Source organism: Eublepharis macularius, chromosome 1, assembly GCF_028583425.1.
Source record: "Eublepharis macularius isolate TG4126 chromosome 1, MPM_Emac_v1.0, whole genome shotgun sequence".
NCBI lineage: Eukaryota > Metazoa > Chordata > Lepidosauria > Squamata > Eublepharidae > Eublepharis > Eublepharis macularius.
The window spans coordinates 192,113,772-192,137,108 of NC_072790.1; the positions used below are offsets into that span (position 1 = coordinate 192,113,772).

Here is a 23,337-nt window from a genome sequence, read left to right on the forward strand (position 1 = left end):
TGAGGGCGTGTTGATCTCGGGTGTGAGGGGGGTTCTACATAACGACCCCCCATCCACCCTTGAAGTCCCACCCAAAGAGAGGTTGCTGAGATCTCTGCAGCGACTTTGGAGTCAAATTTTGGCATAAGACCTACATGCCCAAGCTTCAGCAAACTAAGAAGGGAACCTGAATCGATTGGATAATCGAAGCAGCGATTACAACCCAAGAGAAACATCTAAGAAGGTAAAGATTGCTATCTCTCATTACGGGACTGATTACAATAAGAAATAAAGTGACAAAGAGATCTAGAAAACTGCAAAAGACTTGATATATAACTGAGAAAACTCCAGCAAATAAATTATTAAAAAGTGACATTGTAAAGAAAAGTTAGAGCGGAAAAACGATTATTGTTTACATACCTGCGGCTAGAGAGAGATAGTGGACTGTGAGAAAGTTTTAACATCGCGAGAACTGCTGTGAAACGGAGAGGAACAGGAAGTGTGTCAGAACCATAAAGAGTTTGGCAAGAAGCGGCTTGTAAGCAGCGGAAGTGGAATATCGCCATTTTTGAAGAGGCAAAGCTGCGGCTTCAAGGAAAACGGAAGTAGGCCATCTTAGACAAGGGTAAGGGCGGTTGCCTCAAAATAAAACCATAGAGAAAAGACGCCCGGCATTTTGGACTGCGTAAATATCAGTTTTTACAAAAATAACCTAAACTTTGACTTTTAAAAAGAAAAGAAAATAATAAAAAAGAATGGTAAATGGTGCTGGACAGTCTTGATAAAAAAGTTGCAGAGGGGAATAAGATCAAAGATATGATGCAAGAGATTGTGAAAGACATTAAGGAGTTCAAAGAGACTTTTAAATCAGAGATGGTGGAGCTGGTTAAAAATATTGGTGAGGTCAAGAAAGAATTACAATCGACACAGCAGGAAGTTAAAACAGTGGAAGATGAAACTGACAAGTTGGCTGTATCACACAGGATAGAAACCAAGGGTTTGAAAGAGAGAATGGCCGTGGCGGAATGTAAGCATATGGAAAAACAACTTAGATTTCGCGGAGTCCCGGAAGTGGAAGGGAAATCAACCCAAGAGCAGATTTCAGAAATACTAGCAGAATTTTTGAATAAGGAACCGGAGGAAGTGGCAGCCTTTCTGCATGTGACATACAGAATCAACTCAAAATATTCAGCACAAAAAAACCTACCAAGGGATATAATAGTCCAATATACAACGAAAAGAACAAGAGAAGAGATTGTGAGCAAGCAATTTCAAAACCCTCTGGAGGATTTGAAACAACTGATGCAAAAAGTGATGAATGAGATATTGGAAGGGGCTGAGATGCCAGATACATGGAATGAGGCTAATATTACACTGATACCGAAGGAGACATTAGACTTAAGTAATGTTAAGAACTACAGACCAGTATCTCTAACTAATAATGACTATAAAATATATGCAAAGATATTAGCGGAAAGACTCAAGGCGTGGCTAGTGGAATTCACAGATGAAGACCAAGCTGGCTTTTTACCGGAAAGGCAAATAAAAGATAACCTACGAGTGTTGTTGAATGCCATTGAGTATTATGACAAAAATCCAGGGAAGCAGGTTGGTTTTTTCTTTGTGGATGCGGAGAAAGCGTTTGACAATTTGAACTGGGATTTTATGTTTGCAACAATGGAGAAGATGCAGTTGGGAGAGAAATTTATGCAAGCAATAAAGGCAATATATAAAAACCAATCTGCAAATATAATTGTTAACTCGGATGTAACAAAAAAGCTGGAAATAAGAAAAGGAACAAGACAAGGGTGTCCGCTTTCCCCACTTCTGTTTGTAATGGTACTGGAGATCTTACTTAGGCAAATAAGACAAGATAATTCAATAAGAGGACTGAGGACAAAAGGATTTGAATATAAAGTGAGAGCTTTTGCTGATGACATCATGGTGATAGTGGGATCCACTAGAGTGCATGCCTAAATTGATGAAGAAAATGAAAGACTTTGGAGATTTAGTGGGATTTGTAATAAATAAAGTGAAGTCCAAAATACTGTGTAAAAATATGACCAAACAACAACAAAAGGAGTTGATGGATAAGGTGGAATGTGAAGTAGTGAACAAAGTTAAATACTTGGGAGTGGAAGTGACAGTGAAAAATATTGACTTATATAAGAATAACTATGACAAGTTATGGCAACAAATAGATAAAGATATGATTAGATGGAATAAAATGAACTTGTCATGGTTAGGTCGTATTGCAGTAATCAAGATAAATGTTCTTCCAAGAATGATGTTTCTACTACAGACAATACCTATTGTTAAAGACAGTAAACAATTCGAAAAGTGGCAGAGAACGATGTTAAACTTTGTTTGGGCTGGAAAGAAACCCAGAGTTAAAATGAAAGTATTGTACGATGCAAAAGAAAGAGGAGGCTTGCAATTACCAAATTTTAAATTATACCATGATGCGGTATGTTTGGACCGGTTAAGGGAATGGTTGTCACTGAAGCATTTGAAGCTATTAGCACTGGAAGGATACAATAAATTATTTGGATGGCATGCATATCTATGGTATGACAAAGTGAAAGCAGACTCTATGTTCTTACACCATTATGTAAGAAGAAGTTTGTTTGTTGTATGGAACAAATACAAGAAATACACGGAGGAGTCTATACCAATGTGGATTATCCCTGCGGAAGTAGTAAACCCAAGAACAGAATATGCAGGGGAAGACTGGTTGACATATAAAGAAATTCTTGAGATAAAGCATGACAATTATTTGCTTAAAGGTAATGATGAATTGCCATTCCAATATGGATGGTTTCAATATATGCAGATAAAAGACTTATATGAGAAGGACAAAAGGAAAAATGGTTTTAGAGTACAAAATTCTGAGTTTGAGAACTGTTTGTTTCAGGGGGGGGAAGAAAATAATTTCTAAAATATATAAGATATTGCTGAAATGGTTTACAGAGGAGGAAGTTGTTAAAGTTCAGATGGTCAAATGGGCAATAAATTGTAACAAGGAAATTTCAATGGAAGCTTGGGAAAAGGTATGGAAAAATGTAGTTAAGATTTCAGCATGTACCACTGTGCGTGAAAATGTATACAAAATGTTGTATAGATGGTATTTAACACCGAAGAAGTTGGCCAATGGTAATAGTCAGATGTCTGATAAATGTTGGAAATGTAAACAGCATGAAGATTCATTCTATCATTTGTGGTGGACTTGTGATAAGGCTAAGCAATTCTGGGGGGATATAGTTAAAGTTATGTCAGATATTTTACAAAGGAATATAAATAAAACCCCAGAATTGCTGTTATTATGTATGAACCTAGAAGATTTTGATAAAATGGACAGAGTTATGGTGTTTTATATGATTATGGAGGCCAGAATGTGTTATGCACAGATGTGGAAAACTCAGGAGATACCATCTATGGAAGATTGGACTTTGAAAGTTTTGAATATGGCAGAAATGGACAAACTAACAAGGAAATTGAAAGAACAAAAAGAATTGGACTATACATTAAGCTGGGAAATTCAAGAAATATGTGGAGAAAAAGTGGGACATGAAGGGGAAACTGTGGTCTTTGGAGAATTAGGGGAGATAGAAACTTACTTAAGCTCAAAAAGGGGTATATTTTACTGTATTTTAATGGATTAGTATAGTATATTTACAGGGGAGTATGAGTAATAAGGTTATAGGGAGTATATGTGAAATACAGACAATATAGTTAATTGGTATGTAAGGAATAGTATGTTATACATATATATGTAGTTTTGTTTTAGTTAGTATATGTACTTATTATCACTTATATAATTTTTGTATTTTTAACTAAGATAAGTAATATAGGTAGTGTAGATAGTTAAGATAAGTAAAGAGATTTGATTAGTATGTATAATATAGGTACATATTATAAATTTTAAGAATTGATATAATATACTTTTTAGATTAAGTTGGGTATGGAAAACTGCGGGGAGTCACCAGAAAAAGGGGGGGAGGATGGGGGGAAATGCAATGGGGTGGATAATGATAATGATTTTTATGTTTATGTTTGTAAACCCATCCAATAAAAATTCTTTAAAAAAAATCATTTGAAGGTGCGAATAAACCTGGGAAATATTTAGCGTGGCAATTGAAAAAGAAAAGGGAGAAAAAAGTAATAACTAAGATTCAAGAAGATGGTAGGACGTTAATAGACCAACTGGCCATAAGTAGAGCCTTCTTTAAGTATTATGCAAAGTTGTATCAAAGGAAAGAAGTGGATTTGGATACTATTGACCAATATCTGAATAAGATCAACTTACCAATACTATCAGAAAAATGGAAGGAAAAATTAAATGCAGAAATAACGGAAATGGAAATAAAAGAGGCTATCTGGTCGACTAAGTTAGGGAAGGCACCAGGTCCAGATGGAATTACGGCTAGATTCTACAAATTATTGGAAAACGAACTGGTATCTTTTCTGAAAGAGGTAATGAATGGAATTTTAAAAGGACAAAAGATACCAGAGTCTTGGAATGAGGCCAACATATCATTGATTCCAAAAGAAAATCAAGATTTGAGTAACGTCAAGAATTATCGACCTATTTCGTTGTTAAATAATGACTATAAAATTTTTGCAAAAATTTTGGCGGAGAGATTAAAGGACTGGTTAGTTGAGATTATTGCAGAAGAGCAAGCAGGATTCCTTCCAAACAGGCAAATCAGAGACAATATGAGAACTGTAGTAAATGCTATAGAATACTATGACAAACATTGTGAAAGGGAAGTTGGTTTCTTCTTTGTGGATGCAGAAAAAGCGTTTGACAATTTGAACTGGAATTTTATGTTTGCCACAATGGAAAGGTTGCAAATGGAAAAAGATTTTATTCAAGCAGTAAAAGCAATGCGCGGCAATTGTAGTAAATGATGAGCTAACAAAAAAATTGGAAATAAGAAAAGGTACAAGACAGGGGTGCCCATTATCTCCATTGTTGTTCATCTTGATTTTGGAATTGTTATTGATTCAAATAAGAGAAGATGAGGCTATAAGAGGCATAAGGATTAAAGAATTTACCTACAAGGTTAGAGCTTTTGCAGATGATGTGATGGTTATAGTGGAAGATCCAATATAAAGTATGCCAAAGTTGCTTGATAAGATAAAAGAGTTCGGAGATCTGGCTGGATTTTATGTTAATAAGAAGAAATCAAAGATACTATGTAAGAATATGACTAAACAAAAGCAGCAAGAATTAATGGAAATTACCGATTGTGAAGTAACGCATAAAGTTAAATATCTTGGAATTGAGTTAACTGCGAAGAATATTGATTTATTTAAGAATAATTATGAAAAGCTATGGCAACAGATTGATAGAGATATGATTAAATGGAATAAACTAAATCTATCATGGCTGGGAAGAATAGCGGCAGTTAAAATGAATGTGTTACCACGGATCATGTTTCTATTACAAACAATTCCAATTATTAGAGACACTAAACAATTTGAAAAATGGCAGAGGAAGATCTCTGACTTTGTGTGGGCAGGCAAGAAACCACGAGTAAAAATGAAAGTTTTGTGTGACGCTAAAGAAAGAGGTGGACTGCAGTTGCCAAATATTAGACTATACCACGAAGCAATATGTTTAGTTTGGTCAAAAGAGTGGATGTCACTGAAAGATTGTAAGCTCTTAACATTGGAAGGTTATAAGAAGTGATCTGGAAAAAATATAAAAAATATCTGGGTGAAGGCATCCCCTCTTGGGTGGTACCGTTTGAAGTGATTGATCCCAGAGCTATCTACAATGAAGAACAATGTTTACTATATAAAGAGATATTGATTATGGAACAGAAAATGATAAGAATTAAATCGGAGGAAGAGTTATCTTCTTGTTACGGATGGTTCCAATATAGACAGATCAGAGACCTTTATAATTCGGATTGTTCAAAAGAAGGAATTAAATGGGAAAACTCAGAGTTGGAAGAGACTATACTACAAGAAAGCAAAAAGAAGATATCTAAGATTTATAAAATACTTTTGAAGTGGTATACAGAGGATGAGATGGTCAAAGTACAGATGGTGAAGTGGGCAATTAATTGTCATAAAGAAATAACAATGGAATCATGGGAATATTTATGGAAAACTACACTGAAGATTTCAACTTGTACCAGTATTAAAGAGAATGTTTATAAAATGATCTATAGATGATATTTAACGCCAAAGAAGATTGCGCTTGGAAATGCTAACATGTCATATGCGGTGGACTTGTGAGGTAGCTAAGCAATACTGGGGAGATATAATAGAAATAATTAATGAGGTTTTGCAAACCCAAATAAATAAGAACCCAGAGTTGTTGCTACTGAACTTGAGAATGGAAGAAGTTCCAAGGCAGTACAGAACATTGCTATTTTACATGACCACAGCAACAGCAGCAAGACTTTTGTATGCGCAGAAATGGAAAGTGCAAGAAATACCAACTATAGAAGATTGGATTTACAAATTGCTGTACATAGCTGAGATGGACAAAATGACAAGAAAACTTAAAGATCTTGATCCAGGAGAATATATTGCAGACTGGGAGAAATTGAAACAATATCTAGAAAAAAAATTGGATGTGAAAGGAGGATTGTGGCAGTTTGAGAATTATTAATATGTGACTTTATAAAGGGGAGAGAGAAGTAACTTTACCATTAATGGGGAAACTTAGCTATTAATTATGGTTAAGAGTAATTTGAGTAATAAGAGGGGTTTGGGGTTGGAAAGCTGTTGGAAGTCAGTAAGGGGGGGGAAAGGGGGGGCTGATATAATTTAGATAAGACGGGGAATTTGTGTATTGAATAACATTGTATGTACTCACCAATAATTTTTTTTTAAAGGAAATGCTAACATGTCAGATAAATGCTGGAAATGTAAAAAGCATGAAGGATCATTGTATCATATGTGGTGGACATGTGAAATAGCCAGACAGTTCTGGGGAGATATTATAGAAGTAATAAATGAGATATTGCAGATTCAAATAAAGAAGAACCCAGAACTATTGCTATTGAACTTAAGCATGGAAGATGTTCCTACTCAATACCGAACATTACTATTTTATATGACGACGGCAGCAAGACTTTTATATGCACAAAAATGGAAGGTGCAAGAAATACCAACTATTGAAGATTGGATGCATAAATTGCTGTACATGGCGGAAATGGATAAAATGACAAGGAAGCTGAGAAATCAGAATCCAGCGGAATTTTTTACGGACTGGGGAAGATTGAAAACATATTTAGAAAAGAAGTGGGACGTAAAGGGGGAATTATGGCAATTTGAAAATTATTAGAATGGATTTGTTATTAGAAGAGATAGAGTCTTTATCATATGAAGTGAAGTATTAGCTAATTGTTAGCCCAAATGTAAGTGGATTTAGAGTTGTTTTTTTTTTGAAAAATTTTTATTGGGTTAGAATCCATTATTTCCACATTTACATTCAATTTTCCCCAATTTTTTCATCTCTAACCCCCTCCCTTTCCCCCCCCTTTTTGTTGACTTCCAACAGCTTTCCAACCCTTTGTCCCCTTTCCCTTACTTTTATTAGCTTCCTCTATCTAAAACAAATATATATTCTCCATTATTCTAAGCAGTACATCCTTAACTATTTTTAACATTATATGCCCAAACTGTAAGCCTTTGTTTCCATCTTAGATAAACAATTTATCCCAATTTTTCAATTTCAGGTATTTCTATATATCATAAACCATATAGATCATACATTCGTTTATATCAAACAATTTGACTTATTCTCTATATATATTACTCATTCTATCTTTTTATAATAGTTCTATATATCTCTCCTCACGTAGTCAATCAATTTGACCCATCTATATCTTCAGACATTCAGTTTGGTACAAAACTTGTCAGAAAAAAAAGAAAATATTGTTAGTTAATCGCTCCTTATATTTAGTCCTTATAATTAATTATTTTCTCTATGTTCTGTTTGTTAACCTATATATATCTATATATATGTCAATCTATTAATCTGACTGCTTATTAATTCACATTTATCTCTTCTCCCCCCGGTAAAGTCTCCCCCCTCTACTTCAATACTTCAGTAGTTCTCAAACTGCCACAGTTTTCCTCCCACCTCCCATTTCTTCTCCAGGTATTGTTTCAGCTTCTCCCAGTCTGTGTTGAACTGCCCTGAGTCCAGATCTCTCAATTTTCTTGTCATCTTGTCCATTTCAGCCATATACAGCAATTTGTAAGTCCAATCTTCAATAGTTGGCACTTCTTGTACTTTCCATTTTTGCGCATACAAAAGTCTAGCTGCTGCTGTCATATAAAATATCAACGTCCTGTGTTGGGCTGGAATTCCCTCCATTCCCAAGTTCAGTAGCAGGAGTTCTGGGTTCTTATTAATTTGAAATTGTAAAATTTCACTCATTTCTCTTATTATTTCCCCCCAGTACTGCCTGGCTACCTCACACGACCACCACATATGATAGAGGGAGCCCTCATGCTTCTTACATTTCCAGCATTTATTAGAAGTATTCAAATTCCCTAGCGCAATCTTCTTTGGTGTCATGTACCAACGATAGATCATTTTATAAATGTTCTCTTTGATATTAATACATGTCGTTGTCTTCATTGTAGTTTTCCACAAGTGTTCCCATGCCTCCATTGTTATTTCTTTATTAAAGTTTATAGCCCATTTCACCATTTGTGTTTTAACTATCTCATCCTCGGTATACCACTTCAACAGTACTTGGTATACCTTGGATATTCTTTTCTTATCTTCTTTAAGAAGGGTCTGCTCTAGTTCCGAATTCTCTATTCGTATACCTCCCTTTACAGAGTCCGAATTATATAAGTCTCTGATCTGTCTATACTGGAACCAATCGTAGTTAGGTGATAGTTCCTCTTGTGTCTTTATTCTAAGTTTGGATGCTTCAGTTTTAGTTATTTCTTTATACGTTAAACATTGTTGTTCATTATCAACAGCTCTCGGGTCTATCACCTCATATGGAACCACCCACAAAGGGGTTCCTTCTTGTAGATAAATTCTGTACTTCTTCCAGATTATGTATAGACTTCTCCGAACAAAGTGATGCAGGAACATCGAGTTGACCTTTACTTTGTCATGCCATAAATATGCGTGCCATCCAAATATTTTTTTATATCCCTCTAGGGCTAATAGTTTCTTGTTCTTTAATGTCATCCATTCTTTCAACCAAACTAGGCAGATTGCATCATGATAAAGTCTCAGATTGGGCAGTTGCATTCCGCCTCTTTCCTTTGCATCTTGTAAAACTTTCACTTTCACTCGAGGCTTCTTGCCTGCCCAAACAAAACCTGATATTTTCCTCTGCCATTTTTCAAATTGTTTGGAGTCTCTGATGATTGGTATTGTCTGTAGCAAAAACATTACTCTTGGTAACACATTCATCTTAACTGCTGCAATCCTGCCCAACCATGACAAATTCAATCTATTCCATTTAATCAAGTCTCTCTCTATCTGAGTCCATAGTTTTTCATAATTGTTTTTGAATAGATCTATGTTCTTTGCAGTTAATTCGACTCCCAAATATTTCACTTTACTTGTTACTTCACAATCCGTTGTTTCCATTAACAATTGTTGTTTCTGCTTAGTCATATTTTTGCATAATATCTTTGACTTCTTTTTGTTAATGAAGAAACCTGCCAAGTCTCCAAACTCCTTGATCTTATCTATCACTCTTGGCATGTTCTCCAATGGGTCCTCTACAATTAACATTATGTCATCCGCAAATGCTCTGATCTTGTATGAATAGTCCTTTATTTTTATTCCACGAATTTCATCATCTTGACGTATTTGTATCATCAGAATCTCCAATACTAAAATGAACAACAATGGAGATAACGGGCAACCTGATGAATCTTTCTCCCAATTGTAGCTTTTCCATAGTGGCAAACATAAAGTCCCAGTTTAAATTGTCAAACGCTTTTTCAGCGTCAACAAAGAAGAAACCAACCTCTTTGTCACAACGCTTGTCATAATATTCAATAGCATTGATCACTGTCCTTAAGTTGTCTCTTATTTGTCTGTCTGGCAAAAAGCCTGCTTGTTCCTCCTCTATGACTTCCGAGAGCCACCCCTTCAATCTCTCCGCCAATATCTTCGCAAAAATTTTGTAGTCATTGTTGAGTAGCGATATAGGTCTATAATTTTTCACATTAGTCAGGTCTTGGCCCTCTTTTGGGATCAATGATATATTCGCTTCACTCCAAGTTTCTGGAATCCTTTGATCCCTTAAAACCCCATTCATCACCTCTTTTAGGAATGGTGCCAGTTCATTAGCCATTGTCTTATAGAATTTAGCCGTAAGTCCATCTGGCCCTGGCGCCTTTCCTAGATTTGCAGATTGTATTGCCTTACTTATTTCCTCGTCAGTTACTTCACTATTCAACTTATTTCTCCAAGCTTCCGAGATTTCTGGAAGTTTGGTTTTCTCCAAATATGACGCTATTGATTCTTTGTTTACTTCTTTTTTATTATACAGCTTAGCGTAAAATTTATAAAAGGCTCTACTAATGGTAGCCTGCTCCAAATACGTTTTGTTATCTTCGCAAATTTTATTTATTATCTTCTTTTCCCTTTTCTTCTTCAATTGCCATGCCAGGTACTTCCCAGGTTTATTAGCACCCTCAAACGCTTTTTGATTCAGTCTTTTGAGATTCCACTCCAATTCTTTATTGCTCATTGCTGTTAGCTGTTCTTGAAGTATTTTAATTTCCTGGTATACCTTCTTTTTCCCTGGTCTCTTTTTTAGCTGTATTTTTAGCTGATGCGTTTTTTGGCCCCTCCAAACTCAAAGGACACTCCTTCCGGTAACTCCCATCTGTACCTGATTTTCATGTCCTTCAAAATCTGAATTAGCACTTTATATTTTTTCCGGTCCAGTAACACTGATCTGGGCAGTTCCTTCATTATAATAATCGTCTTGCCATCAATCTCCAATGGATCTTGAAACTGTTTTGTCACAATCCTCTCTTTCATATTTCGTGTTGTAAACTGCACAATCACATCTCTTGGTAGTTTCCTCTGGGTTGCTATTCTCGAATTCACACGGTATGCCACATCTAGGATAGCCACAACTTCCTCCTCCTCCTTCCCCAGGTACTCAGCCAACACCTCAGTCATCTGTTCTTGCGCTGACTTTCCTTCCACTTCTGGCAAGCCACGAAAACGTAGCTGCTTCTCCATATGTTTAGTTTCTGCAACTGACATTCTCCCCTTCACCAATCTCATCTCTGTTTGTTGCGTGTCTGCTAAATTCTCCATCGCGTCTTCTACTGTTTTAACTCTCTGCTGCGTTCCTTGTAATTCACTTCGTATTGTTTCCATACCTTTTTTCACTTCTGACAGCTCCGATTTTACTGTCTGTGTAACCTCTTTAACCTCTTTTATCAGCTCCAATTTCGTGTCCTTAAGTTCTTTAATCATATCTAAAAGTTTTTTGTCCAGGTTTTTATCCAGGTTTTCTATTGCCGATTGCCACTCTTTTTTTGACATCGTGGGGCTTGCTTTAGCTCGCTCCCACGAATCCGCTCTCTTCCTTAACTCCATGGCGTAAAATTTAACGTTTTTCTATTTTAAATGTCCCGGTCTTCTTATAGAAATTAAGTTTTAAAGAGTCCAAAATGTCGGGCGTCTTTTCTCTATGGTTTCTCTATGATTTTGTAATCCAAGATGGCCTACTTCCTCTTCCGCTGAAGCCGCGACCCTTCCCCTTTCAAAAATGGCGATTCCCTACTTCCTGCCCTCCAGCAAGGGCCGCTTCTCTCCAGCCACTCTATTGTTATTACGCACTTCCTGTCTCCCGTCTTCCCACAGCAGATCTCGCGATGGTGTCTTTTTCTCACAGCTCCAAAGCCACAGGTATTCAAAACAATAGTCCCATTTCTTTAATAACTTCTTTAAACTTAGTCTCTTTTTAAATTCGATTCCTGCCGAGTCTTCCCCTCCTTTTCACTAGTCTGTTGCAGTTTAAAAATCTACTTTTTTTTCTCTCTGTTTTTATCAATCTGTCCCGTCTCAGAAGATAATGATCTTTACCCTCTCTTCACTTTTCTCGGGTTGTAATCGCTGTTTCGATTTTAAGTTCTCCTCTCAGCTTCTTCCCCCAATCGATGCTTGGGTATGTAGGTCTTATGCCAGCCGAATTGGCCCCAAAACTGCCGCAGAGATTATAGCCGACCCGTCGCAAGGTGGGACCTCAAGGATCGGGGGGAGACTCGTTGTGTAGAGCCCCCCCTCGTCCGAGATCTAGCTCACCCTAGGGTCTTGAGCGTTCTTTGCCTGCTCCCCGCCTGAGAGCAGTCGGCCGCGGGCTATTTTCACCCCGCCGGCCGGTTAAAACGGCAGTCCGGTCAGCTCCGCAAGTGGAGCTGCGTTAGACCTCCATGGATCCCAAACAGGAAGTCCGTAAGTGGATTTAGAGTTAATAGATACTGTTAGAATTACTAAAGTAGATATTTTATCTGACAGTTAGTTTAAATTTAAATATATGTGGAGCTAATATAAAGTAATAGATAATAGATTTTAAGTTTATAACAATATTTTTGAAGTTAATAGATAGGGCTTAGTTGAATAAAAGAGTAAGTAAACATGAGATAAGGAGTTACAGAAAAAGGGGATAGATTGGGAATAGATTAGGCTATAGGGTTGGAAAGCTGTTGGAAGTCTTGGAAAAGGGGAGGAGGGAAAGGGTGGGGGAAAGGATAATGAGATGCTATTTGAAAGTTGTATATTAATATTCTCACCTAATAAATTTTCTAAATGAGACATCAGACAAGAGGAAAGGATTTCAGGGGTAAAAATTAAGAAAGAGACATACAAATTGAGAGCCTTTGCAGATGACTTAGTCATAACTCTGGAAGATCCCTTAAAAGGAACTGAGACACTGACGCAGAAACTGAAAGAATTTGGTGATCTGGCACATTTCAAAGTTAATGAACAAAAAACAAAGATGTTAACAAAAATATGATAGAGAAGAAAGGAAGAGCTATTGAAGAAAACAGGGTTTAAAGTGGAAAAAAAGGATAAAAGATTTATGTATTACACTGATGGGGAAGAACTCTATGCTATTTCAAAATAACTATGAGAAAGTTTGGAATGAAATTAAAAAGGATATGCTGAGATGGGATAGATTACAATTGTCTCTGTTGGGGAGGATATTGGTTATTAAGATGAATGTTTTTTCTAGAATGTTTTAACTTTCCAGTTTTCTTTAGTTGAGCATTCTTCGTCTTTCCATTTACTTGCCATTACTACCCTTGCTTGTAAGTTTCTGGAGGGAAAATCCTGGAGTTCCTACAGAAACTAGAGAAAACAAACATCTGAATAGAGCATGGACAGTATTTTATTCTCACTATCACCACACCTCTATCGTTCATGTGACAGAAAAAAATCTGTGTCCTGTAGCCTGACAGAGTCAGATGCCAGGATCTGTGAATTAGAATTTTTAGTCAGCCCAAATTAATCTTCATCTGTAAAAAAGAGTACTACAAATTTATCTTATTAAGTTCCAACTTTAAATTAGAACCCACTGTCATTTCACCAAGAACAACTGTAGGAATTCATCATTTTCTAAAATAAAACACAGGCACTTAAGAATACTTAGCCTTGATCCAGAAACTTAAGAAAATAACAGGAAGCTACAAGCATGCTGCTGTGCTCGGTGATACAGTGCCTAGCACAGAATGATGCATGCACCTGCTACATGATAATGTATATCACACCAGCCATGCATTAATACACTGCTGGATCTGATCTATCGTCTTCCCACATAGCAGGTTTGTGCATATTCATTACAGATCTACATAACGAAACCCACCCTTGCCAAGATCTGTTAGTTTTTATGAAACTCTTTCCTTGTTTTAAATCTTTCTCTGCTGCCTTGCCAGAACTTGGCTTCCCTCATTAGAAGTCTCTGACACCACTTTACTGATTTGCACTCAAAGATATAATTTTTAAGTTATCAACTGCAGGCAGTAATTTTATACAGTTTAAGTTAACAGAAGTTCTTACAGATTTTGGAACTCAAACTCTAAGCTCTTCCAGCTGCCCTTTTGTACTTGGCGGCATGCCCTATGGCCTGCATAGCCTCTCAATGACATCAGAGCATGCAAACCAACTGCATTCTTCTGACTACACAGGGCCACTGTCACAGGAGTCAAAGTTGAATGATTCAGCCTATGGGCTACTGTGAAGTTGATAGGGAAACTGCCTGCAGCTCACTGAACAGAAGGCGGCATGCAACCTGTGAAATAAACAAAGGTCCTTGTTAAAGGCTTTCAATCCAATTAGTAAACGCTGAAAGTGAAAGCATCAAGAGCTACTATCACATAGCTCAATACAGCTATTTAGCTCTGTTCTATGGCAAAAGAAGATAGCCTTTTATGGAAGTGCATTTCAAATGTTGCTATTCAAGCCTTGATTTTGGATGAGGCTAACTTTTTTCCTGTAGTATGCAAAGTTTAAGATACATAAACCTTGGTTACTGGGGAGCCAGATGAAGCCAAGGGACCATGATGCAATATGCATGAGATAGAACAGGTGGCAAAAAAAAATTGCTTTTCAAGACTGGTCTGGTATTACTTACTTGTGAGGCAAGACTGCATAAAACCTAACACTGTCAAATACAAATATGAGCAATTTTCTCCACGGTGGAACAATCTTAGCTTTTACAATGTGCAGCTCACATGCCTTGCAGTAGTTTTCTGCCAAGTCTTCCCTACATTATCTTTCCTACCCCTTCCTCCACTCCCCCAATTATGCTAAAAGAACTGGACTGACCTATCTCAAAATGCGTAAGTGTGGTCTGGTTATCTCTTGAATCAGCCTGCTTGCTTTATAACCTCTTGGGAGAAAGGCACCGCAGAGCATTCCCACCACCGGGATGAATGAGAGCCAGCTTGGTGTAGTGGTTAGGAGTGCGGGACTCTAATCTGGAAAGCCGGGTTTGATTCCTCACTTCTCCACTTGAAGTCAGTTGGGTGACCTTGGGTCAGTCACAGCTTCTCGGAGCTCTCTCAGCCCCACCCACCTCACAGGGTGTTTTGTTGTAGGGATAATAACAACATACTTTGTAAACCGCTCTGAGTGGGTGTTAAGTCATCCTGAAGGGCAGTATATAAATCAAATGTTGTTGTTGTTGTTAATGGTGGAGGCAAGTTTGCACAATTGTACCAATAACAAGGAAGTGGGGGAATGATGTCATGAAGCAGCTAAAAGGATAGGATCAACTAGACTAGGATCTCACCTTTTCTGCCACAGGGAACATAAAAAAACAGGCTGGAGAAAAAGAAGGGAAGAAAGGACTGACCTGTCCAACCCACTTCCTATTACTGCAACGATCAAGCAAAAGATTAAGATGTGCCTTCTGTGCTATATTTCATGAACACAGTTTGTATTGCAGAAAATTGCAAGAGACAGAATATGCTCTTTTTTCAGATTTTCAAATCACTGTCATCTCTACAATCCATGTAAACAATAACAACAAAAATCAATTATATAGCACCATCCAGTGTTGCATCAATTAGACTACTGCAAAGTGTTCTGCAAGGGCCTGCCTTTGAAGACTGCTTGGAAATAGCAAGTCATTCAGAATAAGATGAAAAACTTACTGAGACTAGGTCATTTTCTATCCCACCTTCCTCTAGGAATTCAGGGTGACATGGTCCTTCCTTTTCATTTTAGCCTCACAACAACCCAGTGAGGTTATTTGAACCTCAAACCACCAAGAGTGGAGATTTGAACTCAGATGCCCTAGGTCCTAATCCAACATTCTTCAACACACTGGCTCTCAGCTAGGCATTTCGAATATATCTGGCAGGTATTAAAATCTCTCCAGACTCCCATTTCGTTTCCAGGCAAAATTCAGGGTGCTGAATTTGATCTATAAAGCTAGAGTTGCCAACTGCCTGGAGAAAAACTGCCCTGTCCTATATGATCCAGCTCAGGGCCCTTCTTCAGAGAACAGACCATTTCTGAAAACATGAAGCAACCTTATACTAAATCAGTCCATCAGAGTCAGTACTGTCTACTCAGACTGGCAGTAGCTCACCAAGGTTTTTAGGCAGAGGTCTTGCACATCGTCTACTGCCTGGTCATTTTTAACTGGAGATGCTGGGGATTGAACCTGGGGCCTCCTGTATGCAAAGAAGAGGCTATTCCACTGGTGCCACTGTTATGGAATACTCTCCCCTGGGAGGCTTGCTTGGTGCCTTTAGTAAGTTCTGGGTGCCAGGACAAATTTGTATTATTTGCCCGAGCTTGCTAATGAAGCTGCTCCTTCTTATGACCTGCTAGTCTGTTTTATTTAGTTGTTTTAACTTATTTTATTGATTGTTATTGTTTTTATTATTTAGATGCTTTTGTAAACTGCCTTAGAAAAAGACTGTAAGATTGGGTATGAAAAGGGGGTTCACGATATTCAAATAGGTAAAAATAAATCCTGATCTTCCTAAATGTCCACTGTCATCTCTCATAATTTTGAACATGAGACTTACAGTTCAAATTTGCATTTTGCATATGAAATACAGTCTCAAAATTAGAGTAGACTTTGGATAGACATCAAATATGAAATCTCAAAATTTTCAACCACAAATACTAGATGTGATTGCATGTAATTGATGTAAAATATCAACTAGCTTTATTGCCAAAAATTAGTTTGTCAAATGCAAATACAAATATTTGGCAAATGTATGCAAATATTTTATTCATTTATTTACATTATTTATAGTCCGTCTTTCTCACTGAGGCTCAAGCATGAGTCAGTACAGTCAATTTCAGAGACAACAGGGCGTTCATTCATGATGGGGCTAATCTGGAACACTTACATAAGCAAGCATATTACTGAGAATGCCATCACATCTGTTTTAGTCCTTAAAATATTCAGCGTGTTTGCAGATTTCTTCCAAGGTTCTCTTTGTCTAAATGAAGTGATTATAGAACAGTACATCAGGAACCAAAGATATTTGTTTTTCCATCTGCAACTGGCTGCAGAGAACAGAATACTTTTTAACATTAATAAAGGTCATTCTTTGCATCCAGGACTTTCTTTTATGTCTAGAATTACAGTTATGTGAACATAGAGGCCAATTTGCAGAAAAAGAAAATTCCCTTGCAGAAAAAGAACATTCCCTTTTCCATGACCCAGACACAATTTCTGAAAACTGGAAGCAATTTTGATTTCAGTTGAATTTACTATAGTCTTGGTATTCAGAGAATATCTGGAATATATTGGCAATAAAAGAAGCCACGTCCTCCAGTTTGCAGGATCTGAGCAAGTCTGTTAATGATAGGACATAGGGTCTCCATAATGATAGGACATAGGGTCGCCATAGTTCGGAGGCAACTTGACAGCACATAACACACACACATTGGCTATTGTGAACACTCTGAATCAAGAACACCTCAGTTCTAATCTTGCCTCTGCCTTAAAAGTGCTAGCTGGCCTTGGCCAGATCAGGGCAGGTCCTTACTTGGGGGGGGGAGAGAGGGAAAGAACTCCAGGAGTAAGAGTAGTCTGAGGCACATGCAGACTTCCTCCCCACAGCCACCAAGACGTGAATGGCTCACTACCTTCTAGCGGAGAATCATCATTGTTTGTGGAAGTAATTGTATTTGTCCCATAATTGCAACCTAATTTCAGAACAGCAACTACATGGTTCTAATAGTGTTTCCCTGTCCCTGATACAAGGAGGGGTTACAGATGTCTTATTCTAGTTCCTTTTCTAATGCCACCACCAGTATTGAATTAGAGCCTCAGTCCACAGTTCTGTGCAGACAGCAGCAGACTGCACACACGACTGTGTGCCAGGTCCACGGCATGTTTTGCTGTGGAACAGATGGTTGATGCTGGGTTAGGGGGTGCCCAGAAGGTAAAATAAGCTAAGAAGGAAAGACATAAAATTAGATAAATCATTCTCTCTTGAGAAGCTATTCTCAACCTTCTTACTGCAGTCATTTGGACTAGAGAGGTGAAGACCCTGAAAAAAACCGAGAAAAACTGCAGGGGGATTTTTTCCCCATTTTTCCCAAGGCCTTTTTTCAATTTTTTCAGTGGAAAAACTGGAAATTTGGGGGAGTACTGAAAAAAAAGCCTGTGAAATATTTTCTCTTTCAAAATGAGTCAAATGCTTTTAAAGACAAGGTGGGCATGTTGTAGACATATACATTTCTTAATTTCAAAATGCATTTCTGTACCTAGAAGGTACAAAAGACTAGAGAAACTTGTTTCAGTTTATGCAAACCTCAAGTTTTCCAAAGAGCTGCATGAGGATAAAAAAGGCTCAGAATCAGAAGTTTCAGGCACTGATTCTGATTCGAAACTTGAGGGCTGATATTTTCATTTTTAAATGTGACTAATTTTGTACATAATTAACAGTGGAATCCGGTGCAGAGTTACTAAGTCCATTGAAATAAATGGGCTTAGACTGGAGTGCTTAGGATTTCACTGAAAAATGCTATACTATGTATATTGATAATACATTACTGAATGGTTCAATGCTTTAATGTTATAAAGTTTAACTACATACCAAAAATGCTATTAGTTTTATTATGAGTATGTGACCCTTTTCTAACTAATTAGTATATTTTGTTATTTATCACAAAGATCGTGTTTTCTGTTTAACTCCCATTTTTTCTACTTTTCAGATAGTAAAAAATAAGATACATATGCTAAGGTTGCATTGGGTTCATCAGCTTGCAGTTCCCTCTCAAGTACTGGATCTATTTGCAATTCTGCTTATAAAGTACTAGGACATTTATCACTTCTAAATTCCATATTGAAATCTTATAAGCTAAGTTATAAAGGATGCCTTTTCTGTTGTTAAAGCAATAAAATTAGTTTAGGTTTGATGGGACAGTAAGTATTGAATATATTTCACTTTTTCCCAAAATTTCCCAATTTTTTTCCAGAATAAACTGGTGACGTGTTTTTTTCCCGTGGGTTCAAAATTTCCAGATGTATTACATCTCTAATATTGACGTACCTCAAGGTTGTTGTAAGAAGAACTAAGAATGCAAATTAAGCATTTTGAGCATTCTAAAGCTCTATATGAAATGCTACACATTGCTTTTACTAGCAATTTCAGGAATCACATTCATTTCAGCCCAGTGTTAAATGCCTTGCATGAAAAACAGTGCAGCTGTACAGAGGTTTAATATGCAGTTCTTTGCATAGCGTGCACATAGTATATAAAGTCAGACCTCTTCTGCCACTAAGAAACAGTTTCTGAAACCATAAACACCACATCTTAAATATTCAAAGCACTGGAAATAAAACAAAATGGATGCCAGCCAGGTAAGAAACTAGAAAATATTTTAGGAAGGGAATCAGAGCAGCTGACTGACTAATGGCCCTCTTCACACCCCAGAGAGATGTATAATTTAGGACAATGGGTCTCCCAAGAAACTCTTGACTAATTTCATCAATACCCGGGGGCCCAGTTCCCCTCACCCATTTATCCTAACTAAGCAACACCTAACACTATTCACCAAACCTGGTAGTTTTTCCCATCCAGTACTCACAAGGTCATCACACACCATTTACACCTATTATCCACCTCCAGAAAACCCATCAAGTCATTGTTTTGAGGGCACAAACTTCAGCTTGCCCCATTTTGCCCTTTATCTGGAATCCCTAGCTCTGTGTGTGTGTGTGTGCGCGCGCGCATGTGCCCATACATACATCCCCAGATCTGTTTGAGCTATCATTTTGCTGCTGCCTTCACGAACCTCTGTCTTCGAGACTGGTGATGACAGCCTTCCTCAAAACTGCTTTCTCCCCTCTCCCCCCTGATTTCCTCTTAGTTAGCCTCATATGCATTCTGTATGTGGTTGTATGTTCACCCTTTTTATTTCTCTTTTAATAACCTTTCCGGCTGAACATCTAGCTGGTTTATTTTGAGAGTTTTCTTTAGGAAAAAGTCCTTGTAAACATCGGTGGAGATTAGAATCTTACTTACTAGGAAGAAATTCCAAGCTGTTAAGAATGATAAGCATGTGTGTGCCACTTTCTTTCAGCATGTGGAGAATGGAGCATCTGCCTGACATAACTGAAAGCCCACATTCTTTCCAAAACAGATGAGACTTCAGGTTGATACTTCATTCAAGTAAACACAACCCATATCAGAAGTGACATACTCCAGCACCGAGGAAGCAGTCTTTGGGGCATATAAGAATCTACAAGTGTTTTGGGATTGCCATTTCCCCAAGTAATAACTGAGCAGGTCTTTGGCCTTTTATTGGTGGCCAAGTACCCTAAATGAACTCAAATGAGGAAATGAACAAGATAGTGAAACTACCAAAGATTACTTGGAGGTGGGAAGTAATCGATGGAATGTTCTGAGACATCACAGGCATAGGAGATATAACGTTGTGTAGTGCTGGACTAGGATCTAGGAGACTCAGGTTAGAAACCCCACTCTGCCATGGAAGCTCACTGGTGATTTGAGCCAGTCACACACTCTCAGCCTAGCTTACCTCTCAAGTCATTAAGAAGATCAAATGGAAGAGGAAAGAACAATGTAATCTGCTTTGAGAACCCATTGGGGAGAAAAGTGAAGTATAAATGAAATAAATAAATAAATAAAATGAGATTGTAGCAAACTATTGTAGAACACAGTGGCAGGAAATAAACTACAATTCCAGCTTGGCTCTATGACATGTCTGTAAATTTCAAACAGACAAAAATGACTCCTTCCAGAGTCTTTATTATACAGAGTCTTTACTACTTCCATACTATAATGGCCTGCCTGAATCTACCTTGCGTATGCATCGCAGATTAAATCTCTGCTCCTTTACCATGGGCATAGGATAATTGCTTAAACTGGTGATGCACCAGAAACCAGTCTACTGCACCGTGGCTAAAAAACAAACAGGTTAGATCTTGAAACCTGAAATCCTTCATTCTCCATCTGATCTGCATGCTACAGAGCCCACCAGTGCCAAAAAGACTTTATATGAGGGAGGAGGGCATGACTGGCGGTACATGCTGTAAATTTGGTAGTGCAAGGGTACTGGCGTGCTATGCCTATGAACTTAAGGTAATGAAAGGGACAAGACATGAGAGATTATCAGTATCTCAGCCTTATCAGTATCTTAGCCTTATCATCAGTACTTTAGCCTTCAAGCGGGGTCGATTTTGGGTTTGGGTAGATTTGGTAGATCTGAGTTTGTGTACAATGCAGATGATTCCTCCTTTTCAGGAGAGGACACAGCACTGTGCTCAAGGACTAGTCTAGAAAACAGATGAGCTATTCAACCATAACCTCTGAATGCCCTTTGCAGGCAAGATCCACTCACCATCTGGGCACTGATCTTGCATACTCAACACCCCTGTGGTGGCTGTCATTCTGGTCTAACCCCTGTGTAAAGCAAATTTGAGATGCTCTTTCTAAAGGTTTCTTACAGCCCAGATCTTTTGCTTGTCTTCTCACAAAAACAAACCTCCTGCCCTGCTCAGCCCACGACTGCAGTATTATTGCTGTAAGAATTCCTCCCTCTCTTAGGATGACAGCTAAAAATATGGTTATCTTCCTCCACTCTTTCACTAATGCACTCAGAAAATCAGGAATTAATCAGGGTGGGAACACTACTTTCCTCTTTTTCTGAGGGGCATACTGCTTCCACCCTGCCGCCCCCACCCCCAAGGAAACAGATCAACAATGTGATCTTGCTGGAGAGAGAACTCCATCCATCCTATATGATGGGGCAGAGTTGTCAGGGAAATAGAGATGGAGAGAAGTGAGAGAATCTGTGGCCTACCCGTTCTGGGCAGATGGGGGAGTAGTGTGGGGGGGCAGTGTAATGGCCAGATCTGACGGCAAGGGAGCAGATCTAAGATACGGGGGTGGGGGGGGGAGTATGACGCCATAGCACAATGCATGCTACATCCAACCACAAATGTGGCATCGAGGACAGATGACTAGAAGAGCACATGTTTTGCTCAATCCATCTGAGGCATCTCTACTTTAAAGGATCTCGGGTCACAGGGTGGGACAAAGCCTTTGCCTCAGGCAATGGCAAGCTGTTGCCAGTCAGAGCAGCCAGTGCTGCGTTTAGAGGACCGAAGGTCTGGCTCGGTACATGGAGGTTACGAACCTAGAGCCGGGTGGGGTGTGGGAAATCATCTCCCCCCCCGCCCCACGCATACACATTGTGGCGCAGGAGATACTCCCCTCTGCGTCTGCCTCTCTCTGGGCTTCCCTCCCTTCCCCAGGGGAGGAAAAAACTCACCCGCGCGGTGACCTTATAGAGCGTGTATCCCCGAGGATGCCGTTTGGGCTCGGTGACCGTGTAGAATCGGGCCACCTCCCCGCCTCGTTCCCGCGGGGAGATCATCGTTGCAGCCGTCGCCCTGGTGGCCCGGCGCCGCCAGTCAGCAGATCCACTCCCGGGTCAGGCCGAAGCCGGCGGCGGAAGCAGCTACGAAGGAACAATTCCCCTCCCTCGGCAGGCCGGCGCTCGTGGGAGGCGAGGAACAGGCTCTGCTTCTCTGCCAGCAGCGAGCAACCAGTCACGCCCCCCCTCCCCCGGAAAGAGCTGGAGCGGAGCCCCCCCCCCCCCCGACAGAAGGAAGGGCGGCTGGATTTTTCACAGATCGAGCAAGGCGACTGTCATAAATGGGAACTTGTTCAACCCAAGGCGAGTTTGCCTCTCTCTACGGAGCATCATTCTGGAAAAAGAGGTGCCGGGACTCAGCTCTATCAGGAAACACCAACATCCTCTGAGCAGGATGTTGCACTAATATAATACCTTTGCACTAATATCTTATAATAACAATTAGCATTTATACTGTTCAAAGCACTGCAGGTGCATTCTCTTCCTGTAATCTCTACAGCAGCTCTGTAAGGTAGGCCAGCATTCCTATCCCCATATTTCATATGGAGGGCTGTGGCTAAATGAACTCACATAAGGCTAATCAGTGCATGGCAGAGGTGAGATTCAAACCAGTTAGAAAAGCAAGATCTGGGTCCAATAATACCTTAAAGAACAGCTAGATTTCCAAAGTATGAGCTTTCCAGAGTCAAAGCTCCCTTTTTCGATACTTTGGCTGCAAACCAACACGGCTACCCACCTGAAACTATCAAACCAAGTACTGTATGATATGTAGTCTGCCATTCTAAGTATGACTACTGAGAATCCTCAAGTCTATTCAATGGGGCTTACTTCCAGGAAAGCATTCTTATGATTGTACTGTCAAGCTGTTAGGAAATCTACAATGGACTCTGCACATGCTCAAGGGGCGTTCCTTCTACTTCACATTGCAAATGTATGCCAAGACTAAGTAACAGTCCAAATAAAACACTATCTGTATTTATCTTTTATGCATAGCTACACTAAGT

The 23,337-nt window shown here is 38.8% G+C and overlaps 1 protein-coding gene across 2 annotated transcripts in view; it reads right to left on the bottom strand.

The window, feature by feature from the left end:
• RPS6KC1 (ribosomal protein S6 kinase C1) overlaps window positions 1–22,351 on the bottom strand; it is a 142,385-nt gene extending 120,034 nt beyond the window's left edge. For both annotated transcript variants that reach the window (XM_054981781.1, XM_054981773.1), the window contains exon 1: window positions 22,229–22,351. In XM_054981781.1, the coding sequence (XP_054837756.1) occupies window positions 22,229–22,333 (105 nt within the window). In that variant the 5' untranslated portion in view covers window positions 22,334–22,351. The remainder of the gene's footprint in view (window positions 1–22,228) is intronic.
• Between the last annotated feature and the right edge of the window lie 986 nt (window positions 22,352–23,337).